Source organism: Dromiciops gliroides, chromosome 4 (genome assembly GCF_019393635.1).
Source record: "Dromiciops gliroides isolate mDroGli1 chromosome 4, mDroGli1.pri, whole genome shotgun sequence".
NCBI classification, from domain to species: Eukaryota; Metazoa; Chordata; class Mammalia; order Microbiotheria; family Microbiotheriidae; genus Dromiciops; species Dromiciops gliroides.
This window is the reverse complement of record NC_057864.1, coordinates 458,459,017-458,480,462: the sequence shown is the minus strand read 5'-3', so window position 1 is coordinate 458,480,462 and position 21,446 is coordinate 458,459,017. Positions and strand designations below refer to the sequence as shown.

General features: G+C 42.8%; 1 protein-coding gene across 1 annotated transcript in view; it reads right to left on the bottom strand.

Annotated features, from left to right (window-relative positions):
* Positions 1 to 21,446, bottom strand: part of ASIC2 (acid sensing ion channel subunit 2) — a 354,556-nt gene that overhangs the window by 111,955 nt on the left and 221,155 nt on the right. The window contains exon 2 of the mRNA XM_043963140.1: positions 19,843 to 19,993. Coding sequence (XP_043819075.1) covers positions 19,843 to 19,993 — 151 coding nt within the window. The remainder of the gene's footprint in view (positions 1 to 19,842; positions 19,994 to 21,446) is intronic.

The window sequence follows — 21,446 nt, the reverse complement described above, 5'->3', positions numbered from 1 at the left end:
TTCTAGCCCTAAAATTCTACGATTCTTTGATGACAGCTTAAGGTCTCCCAGGAGTGTTTACATTTTAATTGGTACTTCCAAAGAAGAAATTCGTTTCTATGGACAGTCTGAAGCACCACGCCAGGCAGTGGGGGAGATATCTTGGGGGTAAAAAGGCAGGGAACCAGAGCAGCTAGGTGGTGCAGTGGATAGAGCACTGGCCTTGGAGTCAGGAGGACCTGAGTTTGGGTCCAGCCTCAGACACTTAACACTTACTAGCTGTGTGACCCTGGGCAAGTCACTTAACCCCAATTGCCTCACCAAAAAAAAAAAAAGGCAGGGAACCTTCCCATACAATTCAAATCATAGCGTGTAGATAATAATCACATGGGTGACATGAATCCTGATCATAATAGCCCTGGATTTCACCAGTAGGTTCCACAGTCGGGTCAGTAGCAACCCATCTGTGCCCCCTAGTATACGGCAAGTGGTTTCAACCTTATCCAGCAGTTCTGAATTACTCAGCCCCGAGTTTCCCATCTGCCTTTAATCAATCAGCCAACTGGGCTGATACGTTTTTATGAATAGTTCCTGTCTATGAGGCAATATACTATGTATGGTAGGTGATACCCAGTAAATGCAAGACATAATCCCTGTCCTTGAAAAGCTTACAATCTAACTGGGATGACAGAATGAACAATAAGATAAGTGAAATCACAAGATAATTAAACAACAATACAGGAAACAGAATGTCACCCTTGGAGGGTGACTGTCAGAGATGGAAAGATTTTTAGAGCAGGGCTTCTCCAACTTTATCCATTTGTGATCCCTTTTTGCCTGAGAAATTTTTACTCCACCCCGGGGGTATAGGTATACATAACCTTTGACTGTTGCCAGATTTTTCGTGACCCCCACATTCAGTTATTCGAACCCATATGGGGTTGTGACCCAACAGTTTAAGAAGCTTTGCTTTGAAGCAAAGGAAATTTACACCTAGAACATCAGAGACATTAAGAAGATGGATTTTTTTTTTTTTGGTGAGGCAATTGGAGTTAAGTGACTTGCCCAGGGTCACACAGCTAGTAAGTGTTAAGTGTCTGAGGCCGGATTTGAACTCAGGTCCTCCTGAATCCAGGGCCAGTGCTCAATCCATTGTGCCACCTAGCTGCCCAAGACGATGGATTATTAAGAGTTGGAAGGAATCCTTGAACACAGAACGTTAGAAGAGAAAGGCAGAGCTGGAGAGGAGCTTAGGACAGAAAATGTTAGAAGAGAGAATATTAGAGCTAGAAAGGCTCTTAGGAAAAGAGTGTTAGAATTGGAAGGGATATTAAGACCTGCTATAGGATGTCACAGCCCCATAACAGCTTAGTGACCTCCTCATTCTGCAAAGGAGGAAATTTGAGCCCAGACAAGGAAAAAGAGAAGGAACGTGCCTTGTCTCAAGACATAGTTTCTTGGTTACTTTCAAAGCCCAATGTTCCCTCTATTAGTGCCTAAGTAGTGGTTGAGAGACTAAGGGCTGAGCTCACAGTGAGGGAGGGAAGCAGTGAAATAGGCCAGCAGGTATTGTTTCTTCTCAAATTGTGGAACTTCCTATGGTGACCAGGCTGGAGCTGGTGACATGTGGGTAATCAGAACTTTGAGGACTCTTCTGTGAGGACTTTTTGCACATCTCCATATTGATCTGTTAGCTCTCACTGGTGGGGGCTGCAGTGACCAAGGAAGAGACAGCTGCAGTTGGTCTGAATGGCAATATTTCTGGTCCACTGAATGGCATTGGTGGGCACAACATGCCTCAAGAAAGCCAAGGGTAACAAGATTCTTCGAGCTCTTGTTCCAGTTTGTCTCTTTGTCCAGGCAGGCACTTTTTTTTTTTTTGGTGGGGCAATGAGGGTTAAGTGACTTGCCCAGGGTCACACAGCTAGTAAGTGTCAAGTGTCTGAGGCCGGATTTGAACTCAGGTGCTCCTGAATCCAGGGCCGGTGCTTTATCCACTGCGCCACCTAGCTGTCCCCAGGCAGGCACTTTTATATTCTCAAGCTCTCATGATTTGCTAACATGGTAATTGCTTTTCATTTTCATTTCCAAAGAGGCCTGGGGGAGAGAGAGAGAGAGACAGACAGAGAGACATAGAGACAGAGAGACAGAGAGAGACAGAGAGACACAAAGAGACAGAGACAGAGAGAGAGAGAGAGACAGAGAGATTGGGGGGAGAAGAGAGACAAGGAGAGAGAGAGAAGAGGAAGGGAAGAAGGAAAAAGAGAAAAAGAGAGAGGGATGAAAAGAAGGAAAGATGAAGGAGAGAGAAGAGAAAGGGAGGAGAGATGAGAGGGGGGAGAGAGAAAAAAGGGGGGAAGGAGAGAATATGGAAAATATCTGTTTGAAATGCAGTTGCTATTCTTGCTGTTTCAGAGATCACAGAAATAGGAGAAGGGGTCATCTATTCCCTTGTTTTCCAGCATGACTAAATTTACATCCTTCCAAATTCATATGACTTCATAGAACTAAAGAATTTCAGAATAGGAAGGGCCCTTAGAGACCTTTTGGCCCCGTCTCCTCATTTGACAGCTCAGGAAACTGAGGCCGAAAGAGGCAAAGCGTTATAATTACATGTGTTCATTTCCTATTCTCCTAGACTGCAAGCTTCTTGAGAACAGGGACCTTCTCTCATCCAAACTCTGCAATCCCCCTAGTATTCAGCACCATACTCTGTATGCAGCAGGTACTTAATAAATGCTAGCCACTTTTGGCCTTCATTCCTTCCTCTGTAAAAGAAGAAGGTTGGACTAAGTGTCCTCTAAGGGCACATCTAGTTCTAGGTCTATGATCACGCCATGCCAAGATCACTTGGCCAATCAATGGTAGAGTGAGTCAAAGCCTCTTAATCGGCCAGGCTATCAGAGAGATTGCAGGGTGTCTTGGATAAAGAGCTGGACTTGAAATCAGGAAAATCTGCATTTCAAAATCTGCATTTCAATCCAGCCCCTGACATAACTAACTGGGTGACCGTGGACAGGCAAGTCACTTAACCTGTCTGAACCTCAGTTTCCTCATCTGTGAAATGGAGATAATCAAACCCATCATTACGTATCTCACAGGGCTGTTGATGAGGCTTCAATGAGATAATGTATGCAAAGTGTCTGCCAAGCTTCAAAATTATTATTCTAATTTTTGTTATCATTCTCTCTCTATGACCCTTTGGGAATACAAAGGCCTCCTGAGAATGTAGCTTTGGGCAGGGACTCTGATTAGGCACAGCTTGTGGGCTGGGCACTCACAGAACAGAGAACCAGCTAGACCGACCAAGAAGCAAAAATAAGGGAGGGTCCAATTCAGTCTTGAATAAAAAGAAGTGAGTAGCAGCTAAAGCTTGTAAAGGAATAATAGTAAGGAAAACAGAGCAAGGGTGATTAGGCAAGTTCAGTGAGCCAGGCAAAGAACAACCACTGTGGTGGAAAGAGGGAAGATCCTGGTCCCAGTCCTGGCTTGGGGAAGTTCCTTTCCCTCTTGGTTTCCTCCACCTATCCAGGGTAGGGGGTTGGTGTCAAACAGATCACAATGACTTAGAAAACCACAAATTAACATTATCTATGTTGTGTTGTCATTGTTGAACATTTTCCAATTACAGTTGTTTTTTTGTTTTTTGTTTTTTGTTTTTTGTTTTTTTGCAGGGCAATGAGGGTTTAAGTGACTTGCCCAGGGTCAGTCAGCTAGATTGTGCCAAGAGTCTGAGGCTGGATTTGAACTCAGGTCCTCCTGAATCCAGGGCTAATGCTTTATCCATTGTACCATCTAGCTGCCCCCCGCCCCCCAATTACATTTTAACCAGGTTCAGGCAGCACTTGAGAGAGTTTTGCTGGAGATAGTTTGACATTGCTGGGCTGGAATACCTCAAAGCCTCTTTTTAGCTCTAAATGTTATGAGTGGCTGATTTTACAAGGTGAATAGGCATAGGAAATGTCCTGACAAAACATTCTAGAGCAGGGTTTCTTCACCTTTTCTGTGTCCTGGCTTCTTCTGGAAGTCAGTCTGATGAAGCCTATGAACTCGTTCTCAGAGCACTGCTTTTTAGGTTTTGTTTTTGGTTTTTTTGGTTTTTTTTGGTGAGACAATTGGGTTTAAGTGACTTGCCTAGGGTCACACAGCTAGTGTTAAGTGTCTGAGGCCAGATTTGAACTCAGGTCCTGCTGACTTCAGGGCCAGTGCTCTATCCACTGCGCCACCTAGCTGCCCCCCTCAGAGCACTGCTTTTTAAATGCATAAAGTGAAATAAACAGGATTACAAAAGAACCCTAGTATATTGAAATGCGGTTTCTTGTTATTGTTCAGTCCTTTTAGTCCCAGCTGACTCATCATGATCCCATTGGGTGTCTTTTGGGCAAAGATATTGGAGTGGTTTGCTATTTCCTCCTCCAGCTCATTTGGCAGATGAAGAAACTGAGGCAAACAGGATTAAGTGACTTGCCCAGGGTCACAGATTTGAACTCCAGGCCAGGAACTATATCCTCTGTGCCACCTAGTGGCCTCAGAAATGCAGTTATCAAAATAGTAAACAAAACAATTTCCATGCAACCCAGGTCAAGAAGCCCAGCTGTAGGAGGAGTTAAGGGCAAAGACAACACTTATGGGGACAGACATCTTGGGAAGCTTCATGGTGTAGGGGGTACCTGGGCCAAGCCTAGAAGGATTACAATAGAGAAAGACGATGGTCTCTAGGATTCTTTTCAGTGCTCGCCATTCCTGTGACGCCAACAGCAGAAATCTTGGTTTGGGAGGCAGGAGAACTGGGTTCTAGTATCCTAGTACCCGGGCTGCCACTAATATGTTCTGGCTTGCTAAGTCTGATCTAAAATTGGAACACACACACATCTCGCTTCCTGCTTTCCTCCCAGGCAGGGCCTGATCACGCGGGAGTTGCTAGGGAAGGAGCATTGCACGTAGGGCTCCTTCTCTGAGGCTTCTGGGTGACAGTTTGGGGCTAGGGGGAGTGACTGCAGAAAGAAACTTCAAGCTGGGCAGGACTCAGCTCCTCTGTAGTCAGGACGCACAAGAAGGCTTGTCCCCTCCAGCTGAGACCTAAGTTTTGCAAAGTGGATAGGAGGCGGTAGCAGTGAGCAGATAGTCTCATTAAGAACAGATCCATCCCAGAGATCCTTGAAATAGGGAACTCCCCTAATGCAAATAGGCATTTACTTAGGGCTGATTAATTACTGGAAAAAGATGTTGATGGCCCTGGGCAGAGAGAGCAGTAGCACTTAGTGGTAAAATATTAGAGGCCAATTAAGAGCCATGAGAAATGGAGATATTGGGAAGTTTCAGATGTCAAAAGTAGTCAGTGGGTGATAATGATTCAATCTACCCAAATTCTGTTCCTGTATGCTGGTTGTAGGGAGAGAGGTCCTCTTGGGGGGGGGTAGCATAGAAGGAAATAAGCACTTATTAAGTGCCTACTGTAGTAAAATATGAAAGTTTTTAACAGTCGGTTAGGATAACTGAAGGACGCCAGTTTTTCAAGGACCACCCTTTTGGGGAGGAGATGAACAGTCCGCCTGCTGCGCATGTCAGACTGCCTGCCGGGTGCAGTCCGCCTGCTGCGCATGTCAGACTGCCTGCCGGGGTTTTTTTTTTTGACTTCCGGGGTGGAGAGAACGGAAGAGGCCTTTTTGCCTGCTTGGCGGGACTCCTGGCGGCGCAGGACAGACGGTCTCCCTCACTCCAAAGGTGGCCTTTTTTGGTTTGGTGAGTTTTTATAAGAAATATAGACTAAGCCTAGATTTAAGACGATTTCTACTGTATTTCTACTTTCCTATCCTTCTAATCAACAACACCTTATATACAATAAAGGCTCTATCTAGAAAACCAGAAGCTTCCATTTACTAGTCTGGGAGATAAATTAAGGGAAAAGTTAAGTAGGGGAGATTTATGATCTAATATCCAATTTTAAATTTCACACTACTATATGCCAGGTTCTTGACCATGATGATACTGGGGAGGAACCCCCATATCAACTGCCAGAAAAACTACTGGAAACATCTGCCTTGATGAGAAGCCAGGATTAATAGCTTTAAAAGATTCTAGATGTAGTGATGCAATGGATCTCGGGGGACTTCTAGGGAGGTCCAGAGAGGTCAAAGGATTGATTATAGGATCATAGATCGAGAGCTGGAAGAGACCTCAGGGGACTTCTAGTACAGCCATTTTACAGATAAGGAAACTGTGCCCCAAGCAGGTCATTGGATTATAGGATCCTGGATAGAAAGTTGGAAGAGGCCTCAAAGCTGTTCTCATTTCCCAGATAAGGACACTAAGAGGTTAAGTATCCAGCCCAAGGTCAGTCAAGGAGCCAGCAGCAGAGCTGAGATCAGAACTTGGGTTCTCTGACCCCAAAGCCGGTCCGGCTTCCATCTTCCTTGGAGCTGTCGGCCGGCTGGGTTGGGATGGCAACAACATCCAGAGACTTTCTCCAGAGTGGCACTTAATTTAAGGCCAGGCCTTCCAATCAAGAGAAAAATGAAAAAGGGCCTCTGGCTGTTTAATGGCCCTTTCTCCTCTTATGAAGCTCATGATTTATGCAAACATGTGTCTCTGGGCTCCTTGGGCGCCTGAGGAAAGGGCAGGGTACAGGACAAAGACCAGAAAGGCCCACCTGTGTGGTGATGCAGCAGTCTTAGGAGAGTCAGCATGGACTCGTTCCCCTTGATGTGAAAATCACCTTCTGCAAACCCACAAGGGGATGTGTCTAGATGTGGGAGTGGGGCAAGCATTCAAATGTGTTTCCCCAACCTTGGAACAGAAATGGGAGAGAAACTATAGCAACCTTAAGACTTCTTTCTGGCCGTGTGAGCAGAGGGGAGGAGGAAGAACAGAACAGTGGGTATCCGCTACCCAAAGATGGGCATGCTGGCTTTTCATCTATCTTCAGCATCTCTGAGCTGAGGAGGTAGAGGCCTATCTTGTGACTGAGAGTCTGTATGCCAACTTCCTACCCCTTCCCCTCCCCTCCCCTGCACCTCCCCTTTAAAAGAATCTTGTTTTTATTGATAGCGTTTGTTTTGACATCACCTTTACTTCTGAATATGTCTCTCCCTTCACCCCATCCAGCCATCCAACTCTCATAACAAAGAACGAAAAAGAGAGAAAAAAGAACAGTTTAGCAAATCCAACTATTGGCCACGTCTGATGATGTAATGTATACATGTTCCACAGGCACAGTCCCCCTCCTCTGCCAAAAAGGGTGGGTGTGTACCTGTCTTTCAAACAAGGCCATCCACCACACTGGCCAGACATAAGCAAGTTTACATCTGGTCTCCCTGGGATACTTCATACATAGCATAAGAGTCAAGAGGATCCAGTTTCAAATCCTATTGCTGTCCTTTACCAACTCAGTGACCTTGGGCAAGTCACTTAACCTATATGAGCCTCTTTTCCTTTATCTGTAAAATAAGAGGGCTAGACTAGATGACCTTCTCTCATCCTCCAAGTGGGATGATTTTCCCCTCAGGAATCATATCACCTTTAGTTTCATAAGTTTCCAGTGTGCCAATCATGTAATATTGGATATTATTACAGTATGGCACCATTCAAAGAGTGATGGGTTTGGATTCAGAGGATGTCAATATCCCAGCTCTGCCACTGGCTATCTGTGTGACCTTGGACAAACCTCTTTACTGTTTGTTTTTTTTTGTTGTTTTTGCGGGGCAATTGGGGTTAAGTGACTTGCCCAGGGTCACACAGCTAGTAAGTGTCAAGTGTCTGAGGCTGGATTTGAACTCAGGTCCTCCTGAATCCAGGGCCGGTGCTTTATCCACTGCGCCACCTAGCTGTCCCCACAAATCTCTTTACTGTTTAGAGCCTCTACACCATCTATAAAATAATAAGGTTAAATTAGATGATCTCTAAAGTCCCTCCCATCTCTAAGTCTATGATTCTGTAGCTACGTGTTAGTGTTTTTTAGTTCAGTCATTTTTTTTTTCAGTCACATCTGACTTTTTGTGACCCCATTTAGAGTTTTCTTGGCAAAGTTACTGTAGTGGTTTGCCTTTTCCTTCTCCAGATCATTTTACAGATGATGAAACTGAGAAAAACAAGGTGAAGTGACTTGCCCAGGGTCACACAGCTAGTTAAGTGTCTAAGGCTGGATTTGAACTCAGGAAGATGAGTCTTGCTGACTCCAGGACAGGTGTTCTATCCATTGTGACACCACCTAGCTGCCACCTAGCTAACCACTAAGTACTTTGGTTAGTGCTTATAAATTCCTTGAGGGGGGGCAGCTAAGTGGCTCAGTGGATAAAGCATTGGCCCTGGATTCAGGAGGACCTGAGTTCAAATCCAGCCTCAGAAATGTGACACTTAATAGCTGTGTGACCCTGGGCAAGTTATTTAACCCTCATTGCTCTATAAAAAAAAATTCCTTGAGGGCAGGGTCAATATCTTATCTAAGCTCCCTATCTGCCTTCTCTCTCTCCTACCCCCACCCAATGTAGTGCTATGAACCAAGTGGATATTTAACAAATGTGTGATTGAAAAAATAACATAGTAGTCTTGCCCAAAGTTCCTGTACCTCCTATGTCACAATCTAAGTCTGTCATTGTGGTAAGAAGTCAGTGCAGATGGGGGCGGCTGGGTGGTGCAGTGGATAGAGCACTGGTCCTGGAGTCAGGAGGACTTGAGTCCAAATCCGGCCTCAGACACTTGACACTTACTAGGTGTGTGACCCTGGGCAAGTCACTTAACCCCAATTGCCTCACCAACAAACAAAACAAACAAACAAAAAAGTCAATGCAGAGCAGTTGTTTCATTGAGGCCTCAACCTTTTGAAAGATAAAATTATTAGCAAGATGACTCTGCTAACAGAAAGTATCTTCCAGCTGGTGTCTGTATAGTTGAAGTTTCTCCATCACTACTGTTCTTTGTCAGTTTTGTGATCTGCTTCAGGAATGATCATCCATGTCCCCCACCTAGCCCAGTAGTTAGTAGATCATCCTGTAGTAATATCACTTTTGTGTTAATTCTTTCTTTAGCTCCCACCCGAATGTCCTTTATTTTGATTCTTCAGGAAGTATCAGATTCATAGAATTATAAGATCATTGGACCTTAAATTTAGAGCTGAGTGGCACCTTGGAAGCTCTCCATTCCAACCTCCTTCCTTTTCAGATGAGGAAACTGAGGCTGAGAGAGTTTAAGGAACATGCCTGAGGTCACCCAGGTAGTGAGCCAGTGTCAGGGCTGGGATCTGAACCAAGGTCCTCAAAGGACATCAAGGAGCACAACCCCCCCAATATTCTGCAGTGCCATAATCCTAGCTCCAACTCAAGCCTTCTCCTCTACCTCAGGAGACATAGGGAATCTGAAGAAGAATAGAATATCACTCTTGGCAATCCCAGTTAATTCTCACACCCCACCCCTGGGCACAATCCCAAAGAATCTTCAGAAATAGACTTCCTTTGACAGCTGATCTGTCTGTGAATATACTGCTCACAGGCCTGTTTCTGACTCCGGACTTCACCATGCCTCCTCGGCTACCTTTTCAACCTGAAGAATCCCTTCACTTCTGCTGCCCCTGTCTCTCATTGGTTAGCCACATCAATGATCCTTCTAGTATACTATTTATTCTCTTGTGTCAAAATTTTAAGGCATTGTCTTTGTCGCCTATGGGCAGCTAGGTGGCACAGTGGATGGAGTGCCAGATCTGGAGGCAGGAAGACTCATTTTCCTGAGTTCAAATTTGGTCTCAGGCACTTAATAGCTGTGTGACTCCAGGCAAATCACTCAACCTTGTTTGCCTCAGTTTTCTCATCTGTAAGATGTAATAGGGAAGGAAATGAAAAATTATATCAGTATCTTTGACAAGAAAACCCCAAATGTGGTCACGCAGAGTCAGACACAACTGAAAATGACAACTACAAAACTTTGCTCATGTGCTTTATGTTGTTCTATATCAATGCTCAACCATTTTCAGTGTCATGGACCCCTATGGAAGTTTCATAGAACCTATGACACCTGCTAAGCATCATATTTTTATATCCATAAAATATATAATACAGTTAGTTCTCACTTAATGTAAGTGGACTGTTCTTCAAACCTCCCCTTCAGTGCAGGGTCCTGCCAACAGCCTATGAGTTGAATTTGAATAATGCAAATTTATGTAAAGCAAGAACTTTCTGTATTGCAAAGGGAGCCAATCATATTGATTTTTAATAATTTTATATTTATTTTTTATTATATGCCATTTATTATAATGTTTATTACTATTCACTAACAGAATATATCTTTAGTTAATTATCCTTTTTATTTAATTGTTTATTAAGCATTTTTTTTAATGTTCATGGACCCTCTGGCCTCAGATACTTACTAGCTGTGTGACCCTGGGCAAGTCACTTAACTTAGATTGCCTCAAAAAAAAAAAGTTCATGGATTCCAGCTTAAGATTCATTGATCTACTGGTATCTGTTTCATTTGCATTTAATAAGCATTTATTAAGCACCTTATCTGTGCTAGGCATTAGAGATATGAGGATTAAATGAAAAATAGTCCTTACCAATCTATGACAAAATGCTCCAAATGACTAATAATTAGCTCAATGAAAACGAAAGCAACTCTGAGGTTTTAAATCACATTTAACAGATTACCCAGAATGACCAAAATGGTGGAGGGAGAGTTGGGGAGCTGTGGAAAGGTCTACATCCACTGTTGGCAAACTGTGAATTGGTCAGACTATTCTGGAAAGCAACTAGGAACTGGTGCTTTAAAGTGGTTCAAAGCCATTACAGTGGTGCTATCTGCTATAGGGGCATAACCCAAAGAGATCAGAGACACCGGGAAAAGATCCATATCTATAGAAACATTTAAAGCAGATCTTTTTGTAATGCAATGAGTTCAAAACAAGGTAGGTGCTTATCAATGGGGGAATGGCTGAACAAATTATAGGATTTAAATGTAATGGTATTGAATTGTCTCACAAAGAGGGGGGAAGAGAACAAGTCTTTAATAAGTAACCCCTAAGTGCCAGGCACTAACATAATCTCTTTGATTCTCATAGCAACCCTGAAAGGTAGGTGCTATGATTGTCTCCATTTTATAAATTAGGGAACAGAGACATAGGGAGGTTAAATAATTTGCTAGGGTCATATGGTTAGTTAATGTGACTAGTGAGTGTCTGAGGCAGGTTTTGAACTCAGGTCTTCCTGACTCTGAGTCTCACCCTGTTTACTGCTCCACCTAGCTCCCTGAGACTTAGCAGCTGTGTGACCCTGGACAAGTCACTTGACCTGTCAATCAGCACAGAGAGAAGTTCTAAAGGGTCCATAACTATTGTTTGTAACTGACTTTCCCATTACTTGTACCTGAGAATTATCGGGCACCTCTTCCTCTATGGTGTTTCTTCCCATGTCACAACTCTGGGCCTTAATAATGTCCAGTTTCTAGCTTATCTGGGTTGCTTTCTTCCTAACCCTCATTTTTCTCTAAAGCTTCTTGCTCAGGTTAGTGCCCCTTCCTGCCAAATATATTTTCTCCAGAAGAGATGTGTTCAGTCCACTGTCAATGACCCATCATTCTGGTATCATAACCTCTATTGTTTAGAAAATAAATTCTGTTCTCTAACACCATCTTCATAGTCAGTTTTCATTTCCTGAATTATCTTTTTTCTTCCAAAGTCAAGACTGGTGGAAGGGATGGAAAGACCACCGTCGCCCTCCAGCCCTTCCTCCTCCTCCTCCTCCCCACCCCCCACCAGGGTTTTGAAGAGCCCCAGTAATGCCTTCCAGGTTTCTTCCGAGTATATCAGCAGAAGAGTGTGGTGGTTCCTGGTCCTAAGGACCAGGCTGGTTTTCCATCACATTTTGGATCCACGTTCCAGGAAAATGGCATATCTTCTAATCAGATGAAGTCTATCTTTCTTTCTATCTCTCAGCAGGAAGTCACTGGCACAACTACAGACCATGGTAACCAGTTTCTTCCCACCTGCTGGGGCCTCTGAATTCTCCTTATTATTGCACACTGTACAGCATACTGATTCTTCTTACACAATCTACAGGGGAACACAACTTCATGTCTATTATATAGTTCTATTGTCAGAGTAACAGGGAAAGAGAAGCATAGAGTGCAGGTGGGACAACATCCTTAGAGAGCTGGGATCAATTCCTGTTGGAGATACTACTTGCATGACTCTGGGAAAGTTCACTTAACGACTCTGTGCCTCAGTTTCCTCATCTGTAAAGTGAGGGGGTTGGATTCTCATATGTCCATGTCCTTTCTCAGGCTGTTCCTCTCTGCCATTGTCTGCTGAGCTCCTCCTCTTTCATTAAAACCCATCTCAACTACCATTACCAAATGTACTTTCCTATTGTGTCTACCTTCAGTTCAGTTCATGGGATCCCAAGATCACTGGCTCTTTCCAGTTCTAAATCTGTGATCTCTGATACTATATTTGTTGTTGAGAGCATTTGTCATGAGCATTGCCATGTCTAGAGGAAGACATTAGCTTTGACTAGAAGTGTTTATAGCTAAGAAATGGAGTTAGTTGCCCCAGCTCTTTTGCCCAGGGCTGCTTGTTAGCCATGGGTCATTTCATCACTGACCTAGAGCTGCAAGGGACCTCGGTCCATTCTACTTATTTCACAAAGGAGGAAACTGAGGCCCAGAGAGGCTATGTAACTTACTCTAGGGTGGATAAGGAGTGAGAATCAAAGGCATGATTTTGGTCAGGGCTAATGAGGTCCTCAGGATATAGAACCACACTGTTTGCTATAGTGTTGTTGTTGTGAAGTTGACATTGTGAACATGGCTAATCTAATCTTGGAGGACTATCTGTGATTTCAATGTGATTCAGAGTTTGGTATGAGGAGAGAAGCCAGGTGAAGTTTGAGGGTGTGAACTGTCTGTGTCATGGACCAGCAGTTAGAGGGTGGGTAGCAGGGGCAGCGGTGGTGTTTGTCATCTCTTTTAACTGTCCTCCCTCTAGGAATGCCATTTAAGCACTTGGGAACTATGCTTCCTAAGATTTTGTTTCTTCTGCACCAGAAGCCAATGTCCAGTTAGAGCCCACTACCCATTACTGGGCACCTAATAGAAGAGGCTGTGAGGAATACAAATCTCCTCTACAACACATCAACAAGTAGTGATACAACCTCTGCTTGAAAGCATCCAGTGATGGGGAACTCACTACCACTTTTTCCCTTTTTGATAGGTATAATCATTAGAAAGGAGGAGACATGGAATAGTGGACAAAGTACTGAACTTGGAGTCAAGAAGATGAGTTAAAATGCTTCCTCAGATACATACTAGGTGTGTGACCCTGGACAAGTCATTTAGCTTTTCTCAGCCTCAGTTTCCTTATCTAAAACATGTGGGGATAATAATAGCACCTACTTCATAGGGCTGTTGTGAGAATCAAAAGAGATAATGTATGTCAAGAACTTTGCAAAATGTCCAGGTGCTATATCCAGTGTAAACCTTCTTTCCCCCTTCCTCTTTTCCTCTTACTCCTTCTTTCTAGGCTTAACAAATGATGGTTCCATTGCTTGCTCCAAGGGCATGTATGTAACAGGGACCCTTGCTATTAGACATCACAGGACCCTTAACATAGTGTTGCTATTGCTTCTTCCCTACTTTTCCCGCATCACATTCACCCATTCAGCAACCTCTTAATTCTTTTCTAATGTCATAGAATATTTTTCTTTCTGGCTTCCTTCCTGGATCATTTCTTCTATCCTGTAAAACAAGCCTTCATCCTCTATAACAAGCTGCTTTGCAATAAGACGTATCCCAAATCCCTTTGCCTTTTCTTTTGGTAGAAAGAGCAGCTTGCATTTCTAGCATTTGTGCTGGTAAATGTCTCAGGCAGAGAGATAAATGTAGCACATACCCTCCATGTCACTGCAACAGTTCCCTTGGTGTCCATACTTCCTTAGTGGCAAGATAAACTAACAGCTTCTCCCTGCCTTTTCCACAATTCCTCCTAGAAACTCCCCCTATAAACTGCCAGCAGAAAACTCTTTTGAATCTCTCAGCTTCCCTCAATCTTCCCTAAACTGTATCTCTCCTCTATCTGCATCACACTTAGATACCTAGCAAATCAACAAAACAATTTCACTAACAAAATGTCCAATTCCTCTCTGTTGAGCTCAGGAGAAAATCTCACAATATATACCCCATCCCACCAATACGGCTCAAACAAAATTGGCTAATGACACAGTTTTGTGAGGTATCTCCTGAAAGGAATACCAAAAGGAAAAGTCCCAGCAATGCTATAGAAAAAAAATCTAGAGCTCCTGTGTCAAAGAAAAGATACAACAAGCATGTAGAAAGAAGCTGTTCACCTAGCAAGGAACCAATTAGTATCACACAAGACCTGGCAGCTTCTACTAACAATGAGAGGTGATCTTAGAATATGATATTCTAAAAAGTAAAAAGCCTTACAGGATTATAACCAAGCCTTTAAATAAAAAATAACTTACCATGAAAAGCTGAGTATAATCTTACAGGGAAGGGAAAAAAAGAAACCTTTAATGGAATAGGAAACTTTCAAGCATTCCTGATTAAGTGACCAGAGCTGAGTAGGAACTCTGAAATGCAAACATAAGAGTCAAGAGAAACCTGGAAAGGTAAATTTATTTAAGCAATTGAAAAGGGCTGTATGATGAAGTAGTGCTAACATTCTAATAGGGGAAGAAGAAACATGTGTCCCTTCAGAATCTTAATCTCTTCAAAGCGGATTGAGGGAGTTAAATAAGAAAAAAAAGAGGACCTGGTGAGGTGGATTGGTTCTGCTTTGAGGTTTTAAGAGGGGAAATAGAAGGGCAAATGCTATTATAAATAGGGTATGGGAGAAGATTATACAAACATGTAGGAAGGGCTGGGGGGGGGGAAGCAGAAATCAGCTAAATTTCATTCTGCTTGGAAACATGTAAAGGTGTGTTGAGATATATGGTTTGGCATAGAAATACATCAGATTCTACAAGGAAACACACAAGAATGGGGGGGAGTCTGTTAAGAGGGAAGAATAATATTAGAGAGGGAAGTTATAAGCAAACAAACTTCTTGATCTAAAAGAGGAGATTAAAAGGGGAAAAAAGAAAGGCAAGAAACTGGAATCCAAGATCATCAATTGGGAAATATATAAATAAACTGTGGCATATGAAACAATGGGGTATTATTGCACCATAAGAAATTATGGGAGAGGGCAGCTAGGTGGCGCAGTGGATAATGCACTGGTCTTGGATTCAGGAGGACCTGAGTTCAAATCCAGCCTCAGACACTTGACACTTACTAGCTGTGTGACCCTGGGCAAGTCACTTAACCTCCATTGCCCCGCAAAAAAAAAAAAGAAAGAAATTATGGGAGAGATGATTGCAGAGCATCCTGGGTAATGTGAACTCATACAAAATAAGTTGAGCAAAATCAGGAGAACAATTTATAACAAGAACACCATTATAATGAATAACAGCTTTGAAAGGGTTAAGAACTCTGATCAGTGCAATAACCAAACTTATTTCCAGAGGATACACATCTTGACAGAGAGGAAACTGGATCAAGGTGCTGACAAAAACATGCATTTTTGGAGGTGGCCTCTCTGTGAAATGGTCTTTTTTGCCTATATATTTGTTTCAAGGGTTTTCCCTCTTCCTTCTATTGGTTTCTTAATTGGGGGAATGGTTGGAGGGGTGTATGTGTGTATGTGAAGAATACTGACACCAAAAAGGAAAAAAATGATGGCCATTGCAACATTTTTTCTTTTCTTTTCTTTTTTTTTTTTTAGAGCACAGAAGAGAATGGAAGGTAGGTCAGAAGAATACACAGACAGGCAGGACAGTTTTGAAAGTAATGGCAGGGGGCAGCTAGGTGGTGCAGTGGATAAAGCACCAGCCTTGGATTCAGGAGGACATGAGCTCAAATCCAGACTCAGACCCTTGACACTTACTAGCTGTGTGACCCCACCAAAAAACAAACAAACAAAACAACAAACTAACAAAACAGAAATGGCAATCAGTCAATAAACTCTCATTATTAATTAATTAATCCATCCATCCATCCATTTATTTATTCATTTATTTATTTATTTGTTAATTTATTTATCTATTAATCCATTTACTTACTTATTTATTTATCTAGTTTTCTATCTATCTATCTATCTATCTATCTATCTATCTATCTATCTATCTATCTATCTATCTATCTGTCTATCTGTCTATCTGTCTGTCTATTTTGCAGGGCAATGAAGGTTAGGTGACTTGCCCAGGGTCACACAGTAAGTGTCAAGCATCTGAGGCTGAATTTGAACTCAGGTCCTCCTGAATTCAGGGCTGGTGTTTTCTCCACTGCACCACCTAGCTGCCCCTCAATAAACTTTTATTAAGTACCTTCTATATGCCAGACACTGTGCTAGGAGCTGCGGATACAAAAAAAGGCAAAATGACTGTTGCCTATAGATTAGCATCAGCAAGTCTGGACAAGGTTCATGCTAATGAATGTTTTCATTCCCAGCAGCTCTCAGAGATCGTCTGCTAAGGCATGGAGGAGTTGGATTGAAGTTGGTAGTGGGAATTCCCATACAGAAATGATGGATTCTGGGAATATTGATACATATAAGCCATAGGAAGCACAGTACAATGGAAGGGGCACTTGGAGGTCCTCAGTGCAAATCTCAGGTTTTCCACTTCCTCTGTATGTGACTTCATCAAACTCTCTAGGCCACCATTCCTTTTCTACAAAGTGAGAGGGTTAGGTAGTATCCTTGGTCCCTTTCCTTATGCTATGATTGTTCCCATTTGACAGATGAGGAAACTGAGAGAAGTTAAGTGACTGGTCCAGGGTCACACAGCTAGTAAGTGACTGAGGACGGATTTGAATTCAAATGTTCCTGAATCCAAGTATTCTCTCTGCTATTCTGTGCATCTTTTTCCTTCTTAATGATTGAGACTTTCTCTTTGTAGAGAGGATTATTATTCAGATGTAGGTTGGACCAGAAGGTCCCTCCCAACTCTGAGATTCTGCGAATAGGATTCTGATTGGCCCTTGTTCAGGGGAGTGTTTCTAAGCATGTGCTTCAGAGACTGAGGCTCTGTCCCTATCTCTCCCCCTTCATCCAGGTTTAAAAAATATGATATGCATTTCAGGTGTTCTGGGCTCCCAGTAATTAATTTTGAATTTTAATTGCAACAAGGCAGCACTAATTAGTTTGTTTTAGGTATTTGGGCATTCAGCCTCCTGAACTCAATATGTAAATGTATTCATGGATGAATAAGTCAGTGATTCTCTTTAGAGACCAGAGTCCTAATTCACACCTTTATAGATGGAGAGCTAGGAGGGTCTTTAAAAGCTGGCTGGGAGGAAATGGAGGTACAGAAGAGTAGCAACTTGCCCAAAACAGGTGGTAAGTGACAGGTACAACATCTGATTTCAACTCCTCTGATGCTAGAGTTCTTTTCACTGTCCTCTGTGGCCTTTGGAATACAGAAAGGAGAAAGTTTATAATGAGGACAGAAAGTTAGGTTGTAAAGGGCTTTAAATGCCAAACAAAGGAGTCTGAGACAGCCACTGGAGTTACTGAGGACGGGATTGACATGGTCAGACTTATGTTTTAGGAATATCAATTTGACAGCTATGGGGAGGGCAGGCTGGAGAGGGATTTAGAGTTGGAAGGAATATCAAGGGCTATGTAGTCCAGTCCTCTTGTTTTACCAGGGGAAACTGAGGCCCAGAGAGGTTCAGTGACTTGCCCAAGATCACACAGGTACAAGTGAACTTAGGTCTTCTGACTACTAATTTAGTGCTCTTTAGACCATTCTATCCTGCTACTCTAATCAATTAAAGGCTATTACAGTGACCCTGGGGAGAAGTGAATTAGGATGGGGGCCATGTGCATGTAGCAAATGGAATGGGTTACATGGCTAGTAAGTGTCAGAGATTGGATTTGAACTCTGGCTTTCCTGACTTCAAAGTCTTTGTTATCTATCTATCTATCTATCTATCTATCTATCTATCTATCTATCTATCTATCTAGGAATTGGACTTTGACAGACTTAAAAAAGTTTGAAATGGGGATGTGTGGGAGAGTATAGTCCAAACATGGAACTGGAGAGGGGCTGATGTAAGCAAAGGCACTACAATGGGAAAGGGCTGGATAAGGACAGGTGGTTGAGAGTAATTAGGTATAGCTGGAATTTGGGGATGTATATGGTATGGATTACAGGATCATAGATTTTGAGCTAGATTTAGAGCAAGAAGGGGCCTTTAAGGCTATTGAAGCCCCCTCCCTTCCCATTTTACTGGTGAAGAAACTTAAATGATTGGCCCAGCTCATAAGTGCATGAGATAGGATTTGAACTCAGGTCTTATGACCGCAAGCCCAACACTCTTGTTTGTTTTGGTTTTTGTTTTCCTTGTTTGTTTTTTTTGTGGTGGGGCAATGAGAGTTAAGTGACTTGCCCAGGGTCACACAGCTAGTAAGTGTCAAGTGTCTGAGGTCGGATTTGAACTCAGGTCTTCCTGAATCCAGGGCTGGTGCTTTATCCACCGCACCACCTAGCTGCCCCAAGTCCAACACTCTTTACCACTGTGGAGTCATGTCTCTATAAGGCCAGGCAGGGAGATTGTAGCTAGATTGTGGTGAACCCTGAATATCAAGGCCAAGAAATTAAATTCAGCAAGCAATGGGGAGTCATTGAAAAGAAGAGATTGATAAATCCCTTGTTATTCCAAAGACACCCCAGGGTTCCTTCAATCCACAGACTCTTTGGTAACCTCTACACATCTCTCTCTCTAAAGTGAAGATTTTGGCTTCTACTATCTTTTATAAGTCTAATGTTTTCCAGTTCTATGGAAGTCCCCATGACCAATATCATACCTCTCCTCTTGCTACTGTGTTTTCTACCGCCTGTACTATCTTCTATTCTGGTTAAAAGGTTGGCAAAAAAGAGCAATGAAATATATCCCTCATAATGCATGTCTTGGAAGTCTTTATAGCCTGCTCATCCCCACCAACGGCTGACTACCTGCCACCCAGAGGTCAGGCAAACCAGCCTCGATGAAGCAGCAAGGCAACCTGAGAGAGAAATAGAAGGCATGTGCCAGATGAGTCAAATTATAACCACAGCCACCACATCAACGAAGACCCTGGAGGAGATAGCCCAGGACCCTGAACCCAAGTCTTGGGAATTGCTATGTTCCATAGACCATGATTTCAGCTTCCAGACCAGGCCATATAGCTACCATTGAGGGGAATGCACTAAGGAGAAGTGTTTCACCTTCCTCACTATCCCTAATGCAAACTGCCGGCTGATTGCCACCAATAGGCAGGAAAATCCCAACTCCCTGGAAGTGGCACTATTGCCCTTCCCTACATCATTATCCCTGCTTCTAATTTGCAAACATCATCTTGAGAAGCAATCCCACGGAGATGGGTCTTTGAGCACTATTAACCACAACTACTGAAGACCCTTACCACCAATGTCCTTGGTACTGTCAGAGTTCAACATCAGGAACTGATACAATTTTACCAGTGGAAATGATATTTAAGAAGGGGCCTTACCATCTGCTTTGCTGCTGCACCCTAAGGAGCACAGGCCCTTCCCATCTGACTTGTAGCAAAAAGCTTCTATGTATATTGTCTCCCCCATTACAATGTGAGTTCACTGAAAGCAGACACTGTCTTTCGTCTCTGTATCCCTAACATTAGCATCATGCTTTGATTAAATTAATAAAGTTTTCCTTCATTCATTCATTTATGCCAAAGGATCCTAGAACACTGGTTGTAGGTAGCATTTCATTGAACTGATTGGGAAATCTGAAGACAAAGGAAAAGGCTACCCCTTCCATGGAAGCATGTATTCTGCCCTACAAGTAACCAGAGAGCCATCTTACCTGTTTCTCCCCAGATGGGTAGGTACTCATCCTGTTGTATGTCCAGCATGATCTCTAACCCATTGCCTGTTCCTCCCTTGACCGTAGTGAGCAGAGGTCTTCCATCCTCTCCTGAGTTAAACATATAACATTTCCCATATTTTGTAAACACCTGGAAGAGAGAAAAGAAAGAAAACATGAGTGACTTCTTGCAGGTCTCTGGGCACTGACAATTTAATGACAGATTATATCTTTCATAAAGCCTACTGTGGTCTAAATCTCTGAACAGCCCTTTACATTCCTTCAGCCTTGATTGATGGACTACTGGTTTCAAACAAAGCCAACATACTCTAGTCTCATGGAATGTATGATATGGGCGATAGAAGTCTAGATCTGGAATAAACAGATCTGGGTTCAAATCGCACCTCTGACACATACTGAGACTAAGACTTGAAGTTATAGAGACCTGAATTATTGGAAAGAATGCCCCCCTAGGTTTTCTCCCATCGTTTGAAGACAGGGACAAGTTCCAGAGCCAAACATGGTCCTTGGCACACGAGTAAGCACTTAAAAAAAGCTTGTGGCTTGATGGATATATAGACATTTTGAACAATAATTCTACTACAACAAAGAATTTGGTCTTTCCATTAGAATTCATCATGGGAAGTGATTTCAAAGAGATGGAATGCTGTAGTGGAAAATGTATAGGACTGGGCATTGGAGAGAGCTGGCCAAGGTCCTTGTCCTGACTTCAGCAGTTATGAGCTAAGTGACAATGAACAAGCCTCTTCATCTTTCTGGGCTTCAGTGTCTTCCACTGAAAATGTAGATAATCCCATCGTTCTAAATCTATGCTCTAATCTTCTGAAAACATGCTGTACTGAATGATACTCCTTTAGCACAGTGCTTGGCATATAGCAAGCATTTAGTAAATGCTCATTTACTTCCTCCCTCTTAATGGCTCAGAGTGAGTGTAAATAGCAATTGCTTCTATTTTGGCCAGAAACCCTGAGGGCCTTCCCCTCCTAGACTTCCTTCGTTCCTTCGTTCCTTCGTTCCTTCATTCCTTCGTTCCTTTCCTTCCTTCCTTCCTTCGTTCCTTTCCTTCCTTCCTTCCTTCCTTTCTTCCTTCCTTCCTTCCTTTCCTTCCTTTCCTTCTTTCCTTTCTCCCTTTATTCCTCACTCCCTCCCATCCCCCTTCCCTCCCTCCTTTCCTTCCTTTCTTCCTTCCATAAAACCCAAGTACTTGCCCTCAAAGAGCTCACAATTGAGTTTGGGTGGGGCAGAGACACTGCCCATTAAGATGAATTACTATTACAAAACATCTCTGGCATCATAATTAACCAGATACAATCTTTTACTACAGAAAAAACCCAAACAACTCACTTAAAGGAAAAAATAATTGGAGTCTCGTCCCCTCAGTTAGACCACGCTGTCCTAGAAATAAAGTTTTACTGTAATTACTTACAGTAAGGGAATTAAAGTTTGCTACTAAAAGTCCTTCTCAAGGTCCTCCTTTGATGAATGGTTTTGGGGTAATAGAATTTTAGAGCTAGAAAGGATGAACCTTAGAGATGATCATCTATTAGAACAGTGCCTGGCATATAATAAGCACTTAATAAATG